Source organism: Branchiostoma belcheri, unplaced genomic scaffold (genome assembly GCF_001625305.1).
Source record: "Branchiostoma belcheri isolate BF01 breed outbred unplaced genomic scaffold, Haploidv18h27 scaffold3, whole genome shotgun sequence".
Classification (NCBI taxonomy): Eukaryota; Metazoa; Chordata; class Leptocardii; order Amphioxiformes; family Branchiostomatidae; genus Branchiostoma; species Branchiostoma belcheri.
Window position 1 is genome coordinate 5,294,627 of NW_017803909.1, and position 14,444 is coordinate 5,309,070.

At 42.8% G+C, this 14,444-nt stretch overlaps 2 protein-coding genes across 2 annotated transcripts; both read right to left on the minus strand.

Annotated features, from left to right (window-relative positions):
• Positions 1 to 315: 315 nt before the first annotated feature.
• On the minus strand, positions 316 to 3,041 carry LOC109473382. The gene is made up of 4 exons (XM_019773243.1): positions 2,976 to 3,041; positions 1,571 to 1,802; positions 893 to 991; positions 316 to 542 (listed from the first exon to the last, which is right to left on the minus strand). The coding sequence occupies exons 1-4, from the start codon at positions 2,988 to 2,990 to the stop codon at positions 316 to 318; spliced, it is 573 nt and encodes a 190-aa protein (XP_019628802.1). The 5' UTR covers positions 2,991 to 3,041.
• A 4,255-nt stretch (positions 3,042 to 7,296) lies between these two features.
• LOC109473383 (chondroitin sulfate synthase 3-like) lies at positions 7,297 to 13,907 on the minus strand. The gene is made up of 4 exons (XM_019773244.1): positions 13,302 to 13,907; positions 10,028 to 10,166; positions 8,654 to 8,766; positions 7,297 to 7,560 (listed from the first exon to the last, which is right to left on the minus strand). The coding sequence occupies exons 1-4, from the start codon at positions 13,905 to 13,907 to the stop codon at positions 7,363 to 7,365; spliced, it is 1,056 nt and encodes a 351-aa protein (XP_019628803.1). The 3' UTR covers positions 7,297 to 7,362.
• Between the last annotated feature and the right edge of the window lie 537 nt (positions 13,908 to 14,444).

Genomic DNA, 14,444 nt, shown 5'->3' on the forward strand with positions numbered 1-14,444 from the left:
TGTCACAAATAAATCATAGAAAGTGTGAACGTAACCTGGTGTCCAGTCTATCGTGGTAGGGGCGGGTTTTCTTCGGGGCTGCAGGGTCTTTTCCCCGCCCGCCTGAGCTAGGTTCCCCGGTAGGTTTTTCACGATGGGAGATTGATTAGCAATCGTGGTGGGGCAAATCAACCCCGGAGTGCCAAATTCTATCACAGGCGTAATACTAGTACTCTCACCGGGCGGCCTGTTGAGCTGGACGGGGGAAAACTATTAGATCCCCGAAGACAGCCTGTCCTAACCACGATAGACTGGGCACCAGGTTAGTGTGAACATTTAACCCATCTTTATAGCGCGCTTGCGAGTGGCGCACATACAGCCCACCGTGACCTGGTAGGTCACCTGCCTCTCCCTGCACTTCCCCTTCCTACAGTCGTACCGCTCCAGGATGGGCAGGCCGGTCTTGATCGGGATGTTGACGTAGTCCTTTGTGTTCTCCACCGACACGCCGTCCGGTCCGTAGATGAGGCATCCATCACAGAGACACTTCGCCTCCACAAACGCTGAAAATGTAAGGAAACATCAGCGGGTCAACAAAGAAAGCTCACAACTCTAACGGCTTTCAAAAACTTACTACTACTGTGACTGGTACTAGCATCTATTAACCTGTAGACTGAGTGGCAAATGTTATAGACTTACGATTGTAATGTACATGGTTGTAAACCATAAAATTCTAAAGTGATCGTTTTGAAGCGATTGGTCATTCATTATCCTGGTAAAGGCGACTGTGGTCGTTGAAAATTTGATCTCTGTGTAATCTTTGTGTTGGAATATTTTCAATATTAAGTTCAATATTTTACCATAAAATTTTAAAGCTAGCTCCTTGATCTCAACACAAGTTTCGCATACGTACTGTCTGGAATCCGGATTGAGGCCGCGGTATGGTTGGTGACATAAACCCATGGTGTCAGTGACCTCTGGTTCACGTCTCTCACGTCTTCGTCTCTGAGACCTGCAGCAGCAGATGGGAAATAAAAAATATCTTCAGTCTGTTGCTATATCTGTACTGAGTCCATACTATGCAATGTCCAGACTATGCATGATGTACAAAATGACTGATAAACTGGTGGACGTACCATCAACTAAGTACCTAATACCCGGCTCAGAAAAGAACAATAAATACATGTACTAGTCATGCCTTCAAGTACCAGAGTTATCAACCAAGGATTGATGTGTTAAAAAAAAAACTCATTATTTCCTAGAACTGGAATTCGCTTTCACCAAGTACAGTAGTGATATAATATCATTAGATAGCTTTAAACAATGTTTAGAGTTAGATGTTCAAGGATTAGGTGTAACAAGTCGTTCGGTGTAATGTAGCGGGCTGCCGCCGCGCCGCGTGCCTGCGAAGCTGGTGTGTAACGTCGAAGGGCGGTTATACCGGCTATACTGATACAGATACAGAAACGGGTGTAAATAGAGAATAAAGATTGCACACGTACTGCTCATGATCAAGAGGTGTCATTTCAGCTACCGTACAACACATTGAATACTGACGAACACTGACAGAAAAGGAAAATATTAACGTTACCAATTTTCCCTGCTGGACAGCTGGATTGTTGCTCTTTATCCTTCTCTGCCATTTTGATCTTCTCCTTGTCCACGGCGGGATGATCTTTTATCATGTCCTCGACTTTCTCCTTGTTGCACCACTGCTTGTTCTTCTCCCTTCTGCACTTCCTGGCGCCCCTACCGCGCCTTTTCGCATGCGCCTCTTGTTCTGCGGCCAGGACGACCACCAGAACCACCAACATCACAGCGGTCTGGAAAAAGACAGGAAACGTTCGGAGAAGAGCCAAAGGTGTTCTTTAAAGCAGGGCTCGAAATTAAAGGTGGTCCAATGGTAGCAGGCTTATAGAACTAGGGGTTTGGTGGTCTTCGGCTGTTTTCTGATTAGCCTAGTTCAAGAAACGGAGGTAGTTCAAGCAGGCCGGCTATATGCAATCAGAAAATAGCACATAAGCTCCCAAAGACCCTAAAGACCCCTAAAACCCCCAGTTTTTGGCATGCTATGGAGGCTAGTCCAATGGCCACTGACCACTAAAATTTAGGCTGGGACAACTAAAAAGACACTTTGAGACATTTTTGGGACAATAGAAAAATAATCAACATAAGAATGTCAGCCCTTCTTTTGTTTATCAGGCACACGTTCAGGTTTTTGGATCCGGAAAGGTTCCCTCGAATTTCCTGTCTACTCTGCAATTTAAGTGCACCTGGGAGTGAACATAAGCGAAATAAAGTTGACTTCAAGTTTAAGTCATACAATACGTAGAAAAAACAGATTTTCATGGGACAGTTCATCCTCACTTTTGGACAATTGAATTTATTTTTGGGACATTGCTGGGACAATAGGAAGAAAAGTTCATTTCGAGGCCTAGCCTGTTTTGAAGTCGCCGATAAAAGCTCAAAAACCCAAGCTCTTTTCCAAGTAATGATATAGACACCGGTGGCGGGGCCTACCTACCACCAGGACTTTAGAAAGCCCAGGCCTAGAGGAAGACCCTAATCTCCAAGCAGATCTTTCGGTGGGGAGAAGGCAGAGTATCAAATTGGCCAGTCTGTAACCATTTCCCCACCGAAGGAAATTTGCAGAACAAAAGGCTAAGGACCGTGCTGCCTTGCGGAAAAAACGAGGAGGAGGAAGGCCGGGGCCAGTTCTGGCCTAAGCATTTAGGCAGGCAGGCGGTTGATTCCTAATTTCCTTTTCTACAGAACTGTTTGCGAGCAAAACTATTAAGTGCCTCACGAACACTTGATATCTAAATGAAAGAAATCCACTTTTAAGATACTTTTTCAGTCCCAATGCAATTTTTTTATCTAGCCTTTGCGTTCGAAGTATTACAAGTTAAGATACATTAGATACGTGGGCATGAAAAGCGTTTGTGTAGAATTGTTTCCTTGATTCAATAAGAAAAAGATTAGTGACTTGAACTCACCAGTCTCATCTTCATTTCTGTCCTTGGTGCTGTCAGCTTCTTCTTTCACACTCTTGTCGCAGGCGGCAAACTGTTGCAGGTCCTTCATGATACCCGCCTTTTATATATTTTTCTGACGGAAATTCACGCGTCACGAGCGCAGGTGAAGTTACATTTCTTCAAAAGAATGTTTCCTGATTTACCATATCATTTTGGAAGGGAAAGTTCTAGCAATGTAATTTCACTTGAAAAACATCACGTGTATGACATCAGAGGAGTTTAAAAAAAGCCACCAGGGTGGTATGACGTCTGCGACTTGGTGGGGTGATCTTGACGAAGTCACGTGGTAGGGAGAGTACCGCGAGACTTGAGCGGAAATGGGGTTTTTAGCAACACCTGTATTTCAGGAACATTCATTTCACTGGCGCTAAATGTACCGTATATTACCCCACTCTTATCTGCGAGGTCAATAACAACACACTGCCTTGTATTTCTCTTCAGTTGTGAAAGTTTGGGTGGGTTTGTACTTTTGCAAGAACCTAGCTCTCAACCTCCGCAAGATCTCTGCACAGAGTTAAAAGACACCGACGGAATAATCGGGGATAATAGACTCCTTAAAGGAAACAAATCGGAAATAAAGACCTCAAGGAACCGTGAACCAGACGCAAACTTCCTCCTAAGACAGACCAGTGTGACACAGACTAGTAAGGAAGGTGTGGATCAGTTTGCAGAACATGTAGTAACTTTTTATGTCGCATACCAGGGTTAGCCTGAAACCCCGTCTTGTTTAAGCTTTGGCAAAGTTGCTACTCCATCAAGCAAAGCTAACAAAACGGGATTCTAGGCTAGCATATACCAGGATTGCCAAGTACATATCGTAGGCATTGATAAAGGAAATGGTTAAAGAAAGTCACACGTGCGCTAGAGTTCTAAGTACACGTGCATTGCTACAAACTAAGTCAATGAGAACTGTCAAGTTATCTATGTTTACCTCCAAAAATATTTCATATCCTTATTTACCAATTAAGCAGAGATAAGTTGTTGATCAATAATATACTATCGTGCAAACAAGGCCGACGTAGTCGATTTTCATGCCGTTATTGTTTGATCACGTGACTGGAAGGGTTGGTTGCGGAACCTGAGCAGCCCAGCGGTAAATATTTACCCGGCATGCCTGGTTACTGTTATGCCGTCAGACGGGCGTGTAAAGGCTTTTCACATGACGTCATGCGCCTACAGTGTACTCGTGTTGAACAATTAGGCCACAGCAAGTAATTTCTATGAATGACATCAGCGCGCGCATTAATTTTCGCCTGATTTTGGAAGAAAAGAATATTTTTGCTTTCTGACAGTGGTCAACATGCCGAAAAAGGGCAAGTATGTTGTAAATGCCTATCGGTTCAGAGACCATCAGCGATCCAGCAAACTTGAGGCACGATAGTTCGCGTTTGATCGCAAATGTTGACACTGACATGTTCCATCGCATCAAATCAAACCCAGTATAGTAGCTGCCCATGATGTATCTACAAGGACAGGTAATGGTGTTGAATACAAGAATAAAATATCTGTTTGGTCGTGATACAGTATCGTGTTTTGTGAAGTTCAACTAAAGATCTTTTTTAACAAGGCTTATGACCTCAAAATTTGAAAATGAAAGAATCTCATGGGGTTTTTTGCCCGCCTTGTGTTTTTCACCCTATCGCATCAGATTTGGAGTCTGCGGACGATGTCATCCATAAAAGTTACTTGCTTTGGCCTAATTAAGTTTCAGCACGCCAACATGCTGCTGTAATCCCTTACCCACCAACACCTGGTTACCAGGATTCAAATGATGATTATCATAAGCTCAATGTAAACCTCTATTGCGGAACATGTCCAGAACTTTTCAAATAGCAGGAAATTGAGCAGTCAGGATTCTTGCGTGTAGAATGTTTTGTACCGGGGGGGGGGCTTTAAAAATCTTCCTTTTCTGAAGTTTTCATCTGTTTAAGTCAACGAACATACAAACCGACCTACAGTACTAGTAATTCGAATTCAATTAACGGATTTCAAAATTTCAGGTCATGTCGATTTATAGTTATTAGAATCATTGCAATTGCTAAATGTGTCGTATATAATCCGTTTACAATTATAAATCATTTGACAAAGATGTGCAAGTTTCACCTCGATCCCTGTCTCCAAAAACATTAATGTTGCAAGTAAATTATAAGTAAATTCCCGTAGATATATTTTAGACACTACTTCCTTCTAGCTTCACTTATGAATATTCCCAGGCCTAACCCCTGGCTTACATTCCCTGGCGCCGCTGAACCCTGACGCCCGCTTAAAGATCCTGACATCGGATATAAGGTCGGTCTTCTCCCTGCCACAGGTGCATGGCAAACCGGCGTGTCTGTGTGCTCACACGCCGTGTCTTCCCGGCGTATATATACCTAAAACCCAAAATAGAACGAGCACTCATGGACGGACTACGGAGAGATAGGATGGTCACTTCTCTTCCCTGTCTGCGAGCACGAGTCCCAATTTTTTCCTGGAATTGCGGTTTCTTTGAAGGATGAGTCACCTTGATCCAAGATCTTCATAAGACGTCAACCTATTTTAAGAGATCGGTGTGAGGGCTTGAACTCGGCATGTTCGACCGCTACGGCTTGTTGTCAACATTGTTCTTAACCCTCGTCCTGCTGGCATTTTTTACACAATATATTTCAATGATTTCATGTCTTAATTAGGCCATAGACCCCCGACTTATTTTGCCCTTCGGTTACTCTCCAAGCAGAGGTTGTGGGGGAATGATCGTTAACTTTTTATATATGGCCGCTTTTTTGTCGCTACCCACGTCGGTGGCCGACCCTCTCTGGCTAATGGATACTGCCTGGCCAATTAAAATTTGATACTGTCTTTTTACCACCGAAAGGGATCTTCTTGGAGATTACCCTTCGGTGGCATAGTTACTTCCGCATTCCAAGTTGCGTTTTGCTGCTTTGTGATGGCGTCGCACGAGAAATACTGTACACCCAAATCGTAACTATACAGAGTGCTATAATATAGATGGTACTGTATGTGGAGAACAATAATTGTTGGGCTCCGCAGGACAGGTTTAAAATGGCTAATTGTACAGTATGATACTCGCGATGTCGGGTAGGTACAACCAGCGGATTTGAGATTCACAGTCAGACACGTGGTTCCCCGGTTTCGGTGCCCCGCCCTATGCAACACTAGTACTAGGACTGCTCTATTTCAATATGTTATGTAATATTCTGCATGAGAAACAGTCTCTCAAATCCAACATCCGAATTCTTATCAAACTACATAATTCGTCAGCTGATTCTGTCAGACAACAATGAAGACCACCAAATGTACAACTTCAAGTGTATCATCTTAGAATCTATAGTTACAGTGTAATCTCAAGTTAGGATGCATGGTAAAAATTTACAAGGACTACATTATGATAAAACTGGAAACCACGAAGTGCCTTAGATAACTGTAGAAAGATGATAAAATAATTTAAAAAATAATATATGAAATTCACGCCACCGGAACAACAGGAAACCTGCAAGAGTTAGCGCGCAAAGAGTTAGCGCTTGTCGCATTAGTCTCTGTCGTAATTTATACAGGATTCGAAATACTAGGTGCATGTGCACCTAATGTTTTAGGTTGGGTTCACCAGTGCACCTTTTCCCAAAAATGAATTTCGAGCCCTGTTATAGGGACGTCAATAATAACATATAAGGAACTTAGGATGCCATCTCGAGCTCTGGCAGACAAAGGGCGTGCGTGACATCTCAAACATTCAGTGAGCAAACTTTCAGTTCTCCTTTCTAAGGTCTTACTCATTTTAGCTCTAAACGCCCTCAATTTCCAGTGAAAGTTCTTTGCCTGGATTTTCGAACAACGCCTAGAAAATTCACCTTCTCAACTTGTCATCTTTGCGGAATATGCACGTGTCAAGTACTTCCTCCGAATGCTCGTATACTCAAGTGACGCTTCCTACCTCCCCGTGCGTAATGTGTAAGGATTTCCGTTATGACTTACGTCAAATGACGTCAAATATGTTCAAGTTAGTCGGTTTCAGAAGGAAGTGAGGAAACGTGGAAGACTGGTCAAGAGGAGGAAAATATCGGGAGAGATGATCTGACGTCAGCTATGTAGTACATGTTCCGCTGCACAATATTCAGATACAAGAGGCCACAGGGAATAGCTTACTAATGTCCCCTGTGTTGCTTTGATAATTATATGTTATATAAAAGAATAATTTTTACTTTGTATAGCTGGTATAATTGTATTACTTTTTGCACATGAAGAAGTAGCTGCAACATATTATAAAACGCAACCGTAGGTAGATTTTGGTCTTGTTGGATTAAAGGTGTTAAAATCTCTTTTTTTTCGTTAAGTATGTATGATTTTAATGTTAGAAGTCGATTCGTTGAAAGTGTTGATGGAGTCTGTAGATGTCGTCTGGAGATCGCATGGGAGAGAGGGTGAGGGCTTTCGTGACGTCACGGTTCTTCATAGCATCGACGAATCCTGGCGGCAGAGTTGGACCGGATGTGACGTTGTTGGTTGGACCGGATGTTGGAGGTGTGTCTTCGTAGAACAGGTGGGAGTACTGGTGGAAAACAGGGGAATTCTGGTCAAATGTGAAAGTACGTACTATGATCTGCATGGTTGACCTAATATGCAATCCTGAACTTCTCAGAAAGGCAGAAGATATCACGGATCACAGCGTTCACGGCTGGATTTCAGTCTTAATTTAAAACCCTTGTCCTGCGGAGCCCACATATATATGGGTTGCACATACAGTACCATCTATATGGCACCCTGTATATGTACGATCTCTGGGTACTAGTATATTGCAGCCACTCAAAGATATGCTTGGAGATTAATATCTCTCCGAAATATTACGTACATATGCAGAACTAACTACACCACCATAGGACAAAAAAGTCAAGGGCATTTAACGGTAAACCTGATTAAGACATCAAATAATTTTAAAATATTGGGTAAAAAATGCCAGCAGAACAGGGGTTAAGGCGTTCGGGAGAGTTGGAGTGAAAGAACCAAACGGCAGAAAAACGAGAATAGGGAAGGAAAAGTAATAGAAAAGGAAGAAATGAGAGTAAATGATTAAAGACAAAACAGAAAGAAAGGAGGGAAGGGCGTTTTTAGTACAATGGCTTTCCGTCACAAACCGTAATGGGTGTGTTCTGATTAGTAACAGTTAACTTACGTACATTCTTCACACTGCATTATGCAACTTCAGGGCGATAACAAAAGTACATTTTCATGTCACTTCTTTACTAGGTAAGTTGGACCAACCCTACTTCATTGCAAATACGTGTACATGTCGTCATTTAGGAAGTGTAGATGCCAAATATGACGCCTTACGAGTGTGTTTAAAGGTTTGAAACACATGTACAGCTGTCAGCCATGTTTACATGTTTACATTCTGGTAGTTTGTGGTGACACCAAAAACTGAGTGCGCCTTACATTTTGTACGTGGGCTTTTTTTATCGCCAACCATAAATGTCAGAAATGTAAGATTGTTGCACAAATATGTTGAAAAGAGAGAGTAAAGTACCATTACAAGAATATTTCTTTGAACAAAATATTTCACTTTTTGGTGCAAAAATGTTACATAGTGCCCCTTTAAGTGGAAAGATGTCTGCAAAAGTACTTCTAGGTTTGTGTACACTACAGACCTGCTCCCTCTGGTCCTGACACATGGTGACCGTGTAGCTGGACAGGCACTGTGTCAGGTATAATGGACCGTCGTTTAAATCATACAGGCACCCTTCCACGGCAGAACAGATACCTGTACGAAAAAATGAAAAAATTTTTAAAGAATGTTTCTTCACACAACCACATCAGAAACAATACATCATCATCATCATCATCATCTGTCGAGTACGATCTTCCATTGCAGCTGGAAGGTCTTGTTGTTGTAATCCTGTGTCCCTTGTGAGAGTAGCTGGATATGTGAGTTTTCTGGAGTGAGTCTTGCCATGTGGTTTCCACAGGAGGAGTGACGAGATGACTTCTTTTGCACGATGGCAATACATCATAGCACCATTAATACATTACAAGAACTTCAAATACAGATTTACAATAATAGTAAGTAGTTACAAAACTTTCAGATTCAATTCACGGCAAAAAAAGTGGTTACACAACTTAAAACTACAGCCTTACGACAATAACAGTTAAGTGGTTGTAAACTTAAACTACAGATTCACAACAATGAGATGGGCGAAACAAAATGAAATCTAGCTGAAGCTAAAAAATGGAAATGGTGAGAGATATTCCAGTAACAGTACAGGCGTTTCATGTTTGGTACCGATTTCAGATGCGTGCGCTTTTGGACATTTGATTCCCCTTTTAATTTGATTATAAACCACGCCATGTGGGAATCGATGTTGTTTGATCTGACCATTAAGCGTCCCCTACCGATTTGCACTCGAACAGCAACAGGGTATGATTTATTTACGCAATGAAAAAGAGAGATTTTGTAGATATGAAAGATCGACATATATGGAGACGGGAACAGGAAACAGGCCTGTAGCTAAAGATATATCGATGCGGTAACCAAGGAGGTTTGAACCTCCTTGCAGTAAAGACTACACTTTTTCATGTAAGCACACTCGAGGCGAACGCTTCAATAAAATGCTTAACTGTGAAATTACCAAGTAATAAAACTTGCAATATATCAGTTCTAGTTCTAGTTTTCCCTCCCAACACTGTCTTTAAAGCATTCTCATTGAAATGTGCTTCACGCTCAGGCCTCGCGGTGCTGTAATGTAAGTGTATCCTTTCTTTTCTTTCTTTATTCTTTATTTTAGGTTTTAAGAAGTACCCATAAAAACAATATAAACAAAGTAAACAAATATCTGAAAAAATGTAAATGAAAATGAATTGCGGTAGAGTCACAAAAGTGACAGTATAATAAAGTCGTATGTATCAGTACAATAATCACAATAATGCCAAAGAATAACAATAAAAGGATATACATGTACCAAAATGCGAACAGAATGCAAATCATAAAACAGCTCAGTCAATTTTCTTAGTAAACATAGCGTCACCTCTGACCGCAGACCCACTGTACACCGTGACGCTGGCCGCCATGAGTGACGTCAGCGGCACGTCGTCAGCGTCGCCCGTCCCGCAGCGCTCCCAGGTCAGCTCGGACACAAACGCCTCCCCCTGCCGGCTCAAAAGTACCTGAAACACGGGGACGCCCGGGTCAGGGATTCTGTTGTAGCGTGCCGAGATACAGAGGTATCCCACCGCTGCCACCAATTGTAGTGTGCCGAGGTACAGTGGTCTTGACTCAACGAGTGTACGCTCCAGACTGGCCCTGGCCACACGGCCAGGGGTACTTTATTTTTGTGCTTACTCAGACACAGATAGCCTCAGGTTCCATCCACAACACTGTATCTTACGGGGACAGCATATCTGACAGCTTATCGCGAATCTACTGCTCTATTTCAACATATTATGTAATATTCTGTGTGAAACAGTCTTTCAAATCCGAACGCCTCGCCCTGCCGGCTCAAAAGTATCTGAAATAGCATCACACGGGGACGCCCGGGTCATGGACTGTGTGTCTTACGGGGGCAACATATCTGACAGATTATCGGGAATCGGAGATATTTGGGATCATACGGAGACGTCAGGGTCACAGATACTGTATCATACGGGTCAGGACATTCGGCAGATTGTCTGATATTGGAGATATAAGTACGTCCGGGTCGGAGTGTCGGTACCTCGGGGGCCAGGGCACTCCACGGAAAAATCGATGATGAATGAATCACACGCACTGCCTGACGAAAGTCGCCGTATATCAACTTCAGGATCGCGAACTTGCTCTGAGCACAATCATATATTCTACGTACGAGTTTGTCAACATGGGTTTCAGTGTATGTACTGCGTGTTCATTTTCAACATGACTGATTGTAAGTGAAAGATAATACATTGTACAATTATTAGTGATTAACCCTTAAGAAAGTTCTCAGCATGATGTGATCATTTTGTCGCTAATTTTACCTGTAAGACTAATGATTATGAAGTTTAGGATAAGCCTTATTATGCTGGATGTACATACGGTAGACTCCTGACATTATACCATACCATTGTTGTTCGTTTCGCGTTTCAGCCAAACCGTTGTATTGTATTGTAAGATCTGACACACTAAAATAAAGGGTTTCCAGATATGTTATATTATCTACACTGGAATTTGCAGGAAGTCTCTGAGGGAAACATGACTATACCGAAACGAGTTGGGAAGTCTAATCAAGCATTTTAGCATCTTTTAAAATCCATATTTCTGATAAAATCAATGGTATATGCGAAATACTAGTACGCGTATCATATTCCATACAATTGTACTTCTGTCGATAACATTTCAATTTATGAGACGAGTGTCGTCCAAAAATTCCGTCAATGCCTCAATCAAGAGTAAAGTACGCTGCAATATCAGCTAAGTGCTTTTCATTAGGCTTATTGGGTAAATTAATGACCTTATAACTTAAGTTCCACAGAAACTGGTAATGAATCGATACTCAGACCTACTACATGTCCATACGTCCATATCATGTACCCCAAAAGCCCTGTAGTTACTAGTAGTTTATGTCTTGCAATAGAGTGATCATGAGGAACCTTGTTTGTATATGTATATTAGGCCTCAGAAATGATTTTATGGATGACATCAGCGCGCGTATTAATTTTCGCCTGATTTTGAAAAAAAAACAGTTGCCCTCTGTCAGTGGTCAACATGCCGAAAATAGGCAAACATGCCTGTTGCCATTCCGGAATGTGGATGGCAGATAAATATGAAGAGAGGAGACAAGACAAGGCTCTGATCATTGTTTTGTCTTTTACTTTGGTGCAGTGATGCATTTCATTCCTTTTATATGTGGTGTTCACTGAATCAAAACCATTTGTACAATATGATTGAAAACTTTTATTCTTCAGTGACAAATGGATGATGTAATAGTTGGCAGTAAACATAGCACAATATAGGTATCATTTCTTGTTTATCAAGGTTTATGACGTCAAAATTTGAAAATGTAGAAACCTTATTTTTGGGGCCCGCTTTGTTTTTTTTTTCTCGCCCTATCACATTAGATTTGAAGTCTGCAGAGGATTGTCATCCATAGAATTTACTTGCTGTGGCGTATGAGAGAGATTCTAATCAAGTGGGCTCTTGTCTCTTGTAAAACGATGTCAACTGTAATTTTTTAAACCGTGTGTCAAGTTCAGCGAGCCTGACCAGTGAATATAGGCCTAGCTGTGCAAGACGTGTGACTATTGGTTCTCTTTACAATCGTTACCTGAAGCATGTTTTCATACTGCTGTCCAAATTGACAATGACACGTTTTTCAATATGCGATGTCTGCGTATTTGAGATTCTCCTATTTCTTTACAGGAAAATGTTAATTACCTCCATGAAAAATTGAGGTATTGTTTTTGGCGGGCCTGTCCGTGTGTCTGTCTGTGTGTCTGTCTGTCTGTCTGTGCGTTTGTGTTTCCGGACATTTCCGGCCAACATAACTTTTGAACCTTTGGATGGGTTGTAATGATATTTGGTATGATATTTGATACATGTAATGTTTATAATCTATGGCAGGTTGAATATCACCAGATACCAATTATGCAAATACGGACCTAATTTTTTTAGTAATTGCGCCTAAAAGTCTTATCAAATTCTCTCGGTATAACTTGTTAGTCTGGGACGGCGCCTACACTCAGGATAAATCTTTACCGAACTTCTTTTTTACGAAGGGAGACAGGGAGGCCTGAAAAGGTGTTATAACGGTCGAATCTCTATCCATGTTCGCGCCCAGGATGTAAGGACATGACCCTGCCAAGTACACTGAGCCTGTCGGTTGTACAACAGACGCACTGGGGACAGTCTTCTGACCCGGGGTTACCTCTACCTGACGCGGACCTCCATATATGGCGTGGAACAGGAGGAGAGACTGAGTGTTCGATCACTCATGTGGAGATTCTGTGGAGATTCAATCATCGAGAAAGTCGTGGGAGCTTATAGCGTTAGAAGCATGCTCGGAGAAGCATGAATATTGAGTTTAGCAAGAACACAGAGAGCGCAATTTCAAGTGAGATCTATATGATTATCGTAACGCAACTTTGACCTCGCCATTCACAAAGCTTCCTTCATACATGATTTAGTTCCTTTCTTGAAACCGTAATGTAATCCTAGAGTTGATAGAATTAGATATTGCAGACATTACGTACAATCAGCGCTTTTTTCATCTCTTTCCATCATGTTTTTCATTTTAGAAAAATCTCATCTGTCTATTCCTATTCATATAAAGAAGCGTACATAGTACATACCGCTTCCGTCTTGTCCACCTGTCGGAGAAAATCTATAACGGAGTCCAGCCGAACGTAAGCCTGGTCATCCGTCACTAGGAACCAGTCAAAGTCGTCTTCCCGCCACTTACACAAGTACCGCAGTATCGGCACATCTACAAGTGTGGACTCATCACTCAGGACGACTGCCGCTGGCAGCCCAAGCCCATGTCGGCGCCTCTGCTTGCCGGTTGTCGTCTGTTCGGCTGATTTCGGGAGGAAAAATTCCACAGACGCCTGCTCACGGTTCTGTCTGGCCCAGGTGCTGTGCGCGGCTGACGCGAACGTGGGCAGTCTGTTCCGCGAGGTCATGACGGAGACGTGTAGCGGGTACCTGACTTTGCACTTGAGATCCGGCGCATCTCGTAGAACCTGTACCGTGAACTCGCCGTCTTCGCGCCGGGTCTTGCCGTGCCTCCCGCCCGTGTACTCCCGGGGGTTAGACTTCTTGAAGAATCGAAGCTGTAGCCCCACTAGGAGTGTTAGAACGACACCGAACGTTGCAAAATGGCGGACGGAACGGCTGACGTACCATCGCCGTACCCGCCTGCTGGGACAGACCACGCCGCCGGCCACCTCCACCACCATGGTGGCGCAACTCTCTGGCACGTTTTACTACGAGGAAGCCAATAGAAATGATGTGCGACGTTTTGATACGTACAGTGCCTCTGTCTACCTTGTGACCGCAGACATTTATTGATCAGCGGTATTAGAAAATGCTTTTAGCGCGTATTTTCTGCCGTGAGGAACATAAACGTCAAGTTTAATGGCTAGGTACCCGAAATAGACGCCGGTTATTCAGTGACTTGCCGTGGGGCGAAACAGATGTTTACAGTTTACATCAATCTTATCGACAGGAACAATGTGGGGGTGAAACAAGCTTAGGGACTGTACGATATTTACCGGGGAGGGGGGGCCGGTCGTCCGGGGGTAGCGTAAAAAAATTTTTCCTAGGCCCTCCCCCCAGGTCAAAAAAATTTTCCTAGGCCTCCCCGGCTCAAAAATTTTCCTAGGCCTCCCCGGCGTGAATTCATAGAGAGTGAAATTTCGTATGGGATGACGAGATTTTGATTGAAAATTTTCCCGCATGAAGCGCCGAAGGCGCGAGCTATCGCGCCGCAGGCG